The sequence below is a fragment of the Acromyrmex echinatior genome, chromosome 1 (assembly GCF_024713525.1).
Source record: "Acromyrmex echinatior isolate Ae372 chromosome 1, ASM2471352v2, whole genome shotgun sequence".
In the NCBI taxonomy this organism is placed as follows: Eukaryota; Metazoa; Arthropoda; class Insecta; order Hymenoptera; family Formicidae; genus Acromyrmex; species Acromyrmex echinatior.
In genome coordinates, this window is record NC_141852.1 from 3,860,151 (window position 1) to 3,864,953 (window position 4,803).

General features: G+C 33.8%; 1 protein-coding gene across 1 annotated transcript; it reads left to right on the forward strand.

Moving 5' to 3' along the window:
• Positions 1 to 4,198: 4,198 nt before the first annotated feature.
• On the forward strand, positions 4,199 to 4,558 carry LOC105147885 (uncharacterized). Its single transcript, XM_011059209.1, has one exon. It carries the CDS (start codon positions 4,199 to 4,201, stop codon positions 4,556 to 4,558), a length of 360 nt encoding a protein of 119 aa, XP_011057511.1.
• The last annotated feature ends 245 nt before the right edge of the window (positions 4,559 to 4,803 follow it).

Consider the following 4,803-nt stretch of genomic DNA (forward strand, 5'->3'; position numbering starts at 1 on the left):
TATAAACCATTCACAACACCCGGAGTCATCTTTTGGAAAACGGACCGAACTAATTTGTACTCCCAATACTATGTTGCTAACTCATAAGAGAGATACATTGCAGATAGATACTTGAATGAATTGAAAGACGATTGGAACCGAGTTTAATGAGTATTTTTGCAAAACTGAGAAGTACAGACCAATTTTGGCGACAACCGTCCAATAATGTCAAATGCATGATTCTTCATTATAGTCCGACGTGTTTTTTAACTTTGAGTCCTAATGAATGAAAATGGTCCGATTTACGAGGGTAAATATTTACGAGACATGAATCCTAATAAACAGAAATTGGCCAGCGAATTAATCGCATACGATCTTGTGAGTACTAGATTCATGTGTATAAAATTTAAAATCATGATTGATTTCATTTGTTCGTCCGATAACCCAATAGGAGAGGTCATTCACTATTTCTGGCGATTGAAATATCAAAGTAGAGGATATTCAGCACGTACATTGTGTAATTTGAATAAAAGATGCTCCAGTGCTAGAAAAATCGCTGGATGAAGAAGTTGTTGCGTTCATTCAAAAATACATGGCATGAGAAATTTCAGATGAAAACGTTTCGCCAACGTTGTACGAAATGGTTATAAATGATCAGAATCGTAAATATAATTCACATTGCATGCGTATGAAAAAAAAATCGATACGAATATTTACAGAAAATATCGGTTCGATTTTTCTCGGCCAGTTATTGATAATTTCGTTTTAAGAGACGTTATCACTTCGATAGTGGATAGAAAAACGCAATAAGAACAGATTGTATGATTTTCCTCGCAAGAAGTCGGAAAGGTTTGATTATAATTCGGCTATCAAATCAGCCTGGGAGGGGAATATGGACATACAATTTATTGGAGAAAAATCAGAATTTTTAAACTCAAACTTAACAATACACGACAAAGTCGGAGAAATGCAACATAGACTTTGGAATAATAGATTCCTTTGACATCGAAACTGTGGAATTTTGCGATGCGTTCATTAAATAACAGAAAGTGCTTTAGAAGCTGCGGACACACTGCTAGGGAATCTCTTGTATGGTACAGACAGTGATACCATTGTCAAATGGATTGATGTTAATGAGATGAGAAACAAAAAAATTAAAACATTTAATAAAATTAAAGTTATCAATGAAAATTCTACGAATATTTATTGTCCGTCGCTCATCGATGATTACTATCCAAGTAGACCTAAGGAATTAGAATTATTGAATTTGTATGATTTTGGAAAATTACGAGACAGATGAAAAATGACGAAGTCGAATGTTACAAACTTGTATCGGGTTTATTTAAAAAAAAAACGAAAAAAGTTTAATTAACTATTATCGATTTAATGAAAAAACTGAACCCAAAAACACTTTTACTCGCTGCTTCTTCTGTTTAAATTGTGGAGAGATTTGAGTGAAATCAGAGCATACGAAGTTTACACGGATGCCTTTAAAAATTTAGCATCTGCTTTGACGAAAGTGATGAAATATCACGAAAGACTCAAACAAATACAGTCAACTTTTGAGCGTGTTGCTGAATTAATCGAGAAGTGCGAAAATTATCTAAAAACAGCAGATAGAGACAAATTTGATGATACTGAACTGGATTACAATCCGATAAAAGCTGATGACGCGATGAAAGATCTGATAGATTTTGATAAGATTGATGCCCCGATTGATTTATCGCAAATGATGTCATGATTGAACGAAGACCAGAAAACGGCGGAAGCAAAGTTATACACCTAATATGTTAAGTTTATAAAATAAAAATCAGATTTTGCGACTGTACGTAAGTGGTAAGAACGGTGCAGGAAAAAGTTTTCTTATTGAAACGATTAAACATTGGATCAGAATACATTTAAAAAAAGTGACATCTGCTCCCACGGGTATCGCGACATTCAATATCGCTTGACGATTCCATAGAATTTTTCAGCTACCCATGAATCTACGGCAAAATATACGCACTTGTAAAACACGGTTTTGAAAACTTTGACGACAAATTAAATTTTTTAGACAAATTAAAAACTGTCTAAAAAATTATTTATAATCGATGAAGAATTATGTGAAATCTTTGATATGACAGATACACATGATTTCTTTGGCAGAAAACATATTCTTCTGTTTGAAGACGTGTTGCAGCTTCCCCCTAAAAAAAGAACAATCTCCGTTCGGGAAAATGTCTCGATCAAAAATTCACAAGTATTTACCATGGGTGGATCTGATTTGTAGAGATTGTTCAATTATGACATCTTGATTAATGCAACAAAGATGCGACAACACATATCGTGATATACTTTCTAGAATACAAATAGATTTGGTAACGGATTCTGATATCAATGTTCCTCAGTCGAGAAAAATACATTTCAAAGAAAGTAGTTGCAACGAAAAATTAATGAACTTTGCACTTATATGAATCAATTACTGATTGATACAATATGTTTATTACCCACGTGTTATTTGTGCAAGATTAATGCGGTAATGCTCGATAAAATGATTGACAGAATGCTTGATGAAATTGTACTGATAGCTGATGTTGAATGTGCTCCAGCAATGAAAAAAAGAGTACATAAAATTTTGAAAGATAAAGATGACAAAGTTTCAGAAAGCTGACATTGAAAAACTAACAGCGATTAAAATTGGTACTAAAGTGATGATTCGACGAAACATTGATGTAACTTTGAGACTTGTCAATGGAACAATAGGCAATGTAGTTGCAGTTAATCGCTCTGTTGATGGAAATCATATTGATTCTATTAAAATAGTTAATATTATTTCGAATAACAAAGAAATCACAATAACGAAAGTAGATATTAAATTCAAAATATTTCATAAAATGGTAGTACATCGGAAATAATTTCCATTGTCTCTTAATTATGGAATAACTATACACAAAAATCAAGGAATTACGTGTAAAAATGCAATGGTGGATCTAGGAACGAATGTGTTCAGTGATGGTCAAACCTATGTAGGTTTGTCACGAGTGAGTACACTGGAAGGCCTACATTTGATAAATTTTAATCCGGCATCCATTAAAGCAAACTCGGGAGCCGTTGTAAAATATAATTGACTGAGATCTGTGTTCAGTTATCACAAATCCATTCATCCGAGAAAAAGGCTGTGAAAATTCATGACATGTCGATAGGCTATATCTAATATCATTGATAATGTACAGAATTATGATTGTGAAGAACCAGAAAGTATAGTTACATGGAAAATATACTGCCTCAATGATGATCATCATCATTTCGTGTTACGCTAATGTAATATTGCAATGTGCGTTTCATTGTGTACGTCAGGCAACAAATACTGAAAAATAATGTATCGAATGCATTGACTGACGCGTATGCTAAGTGCAATATTCTAGCGATTAGAAGATCTGTCGGAGAACGCTTCGAAGAACGAACACAATAAGATGTTTCGGAATTTTTCACGGCTCTAATGTCGACGAAATCAATGATGTATTAGAATTAGAATTGAAGCGTAATTTCTTGTTCAAATGTAATTATAATGTAACTATTATAGCTAGAAAAGAGTTTGCTAATATTACCTATACAGTCGACATTAAAAAGGAAAAAGGTGTCACTCTGCAAACTTTCATTGATTTAGAATTTTCGAAATGGGAATTTTCGAAACGAGAAATGGCAATTGTAACGAATGTAAGGATTCTGAAAAAGTACCGTTTTGAAAAAGAAAACCGTAATCGAATTGACTTTATCCGTTTTAGTAATACAGTTCAATTTATATACTTTTCTAAATGGTGCTTCTAAAAAAATTATTGACAATCGGATTAAGCGCTGAAATAAAACATCGACGCCGTATAAACGTTGCCGTAAACGTTGCATTAAAACATCAATTGCTCTAGCACTGTATAAGGGTTGCCATAAGCGCGGAAATAACACATCGGTTGCTCTGACGTATGTAGGCTGCAGTAAGCGTTGCATTAAAACGGATGCAATAAAGTTCTGGCTTGTCGTATCGATATATTACTGAATAACAAAAATGTCTTATCGTAGTCAAAGAACTTCATGATATTTCAGAGTATTATTAAGAAATGAATCTCTATGTCAAAGATTGTGTTAAAATCGGAGAGACGAAGAAAACGTGGTTGTGTTCTCACGAGAACGGGCGATGGAGGGCCCATTCTTTACTTTTAGTAATTTAAATATTCATACAATCCGCATGACCCAGAATTTAATGGATCATGGGTGCTTTGAAGCCTACTTTTTTGAGATACAGCGTAACGCGTCACCGATTTGTGCGCATTGTCGTGCGACTGCGGATACGGCGATGCACACGCTGCTGTTTTGTCCATCTTGGGCCACGGAGAGGATGTCACTTTTTGAGCAGTTGGGGCTCGATGTCCTTGACAGAACATATGGCTTCATTATCAGGGCGGCTATGTGCTCCGCTGCGTGTTGGACGGCCCTCGCGGATTTCTGCGAGACTGTCATGCGCAAGAAAAAGCGGACTGAGTGGAAGCGTAGCCCTGGAGAGACAAAGGGCTCTTTTAACTGTCTGGAGTCTGACGACAATGTGTAAAAATGTATATATTTAATGTACATATTTAATAAAATTTTTAAAATTTTTGAGGATAAACCTTTTTAAACTTTTAAAAATTTAAATGATTATCTAATAATACATTACCATGACAATTAACTGATATATTAATAAAGATGCCAGTTCAAAGTGAACATACATAAAGTATATATTACCTAATTTTAATATTTTTATATTACCTAATTTTAATTTTTTAATTTTTTAATTTATATATAATATATTATTAA

What these genes read in the sequence shown, in the direction of transcription:
- LOC105147885 (XM_011059209.1), top strand. Translation starts at nt 4,199, where the DNA reads ATGACCCAGAATTTAATGGATCATGGGTGCTTTGAAGCCTACTTTTTT.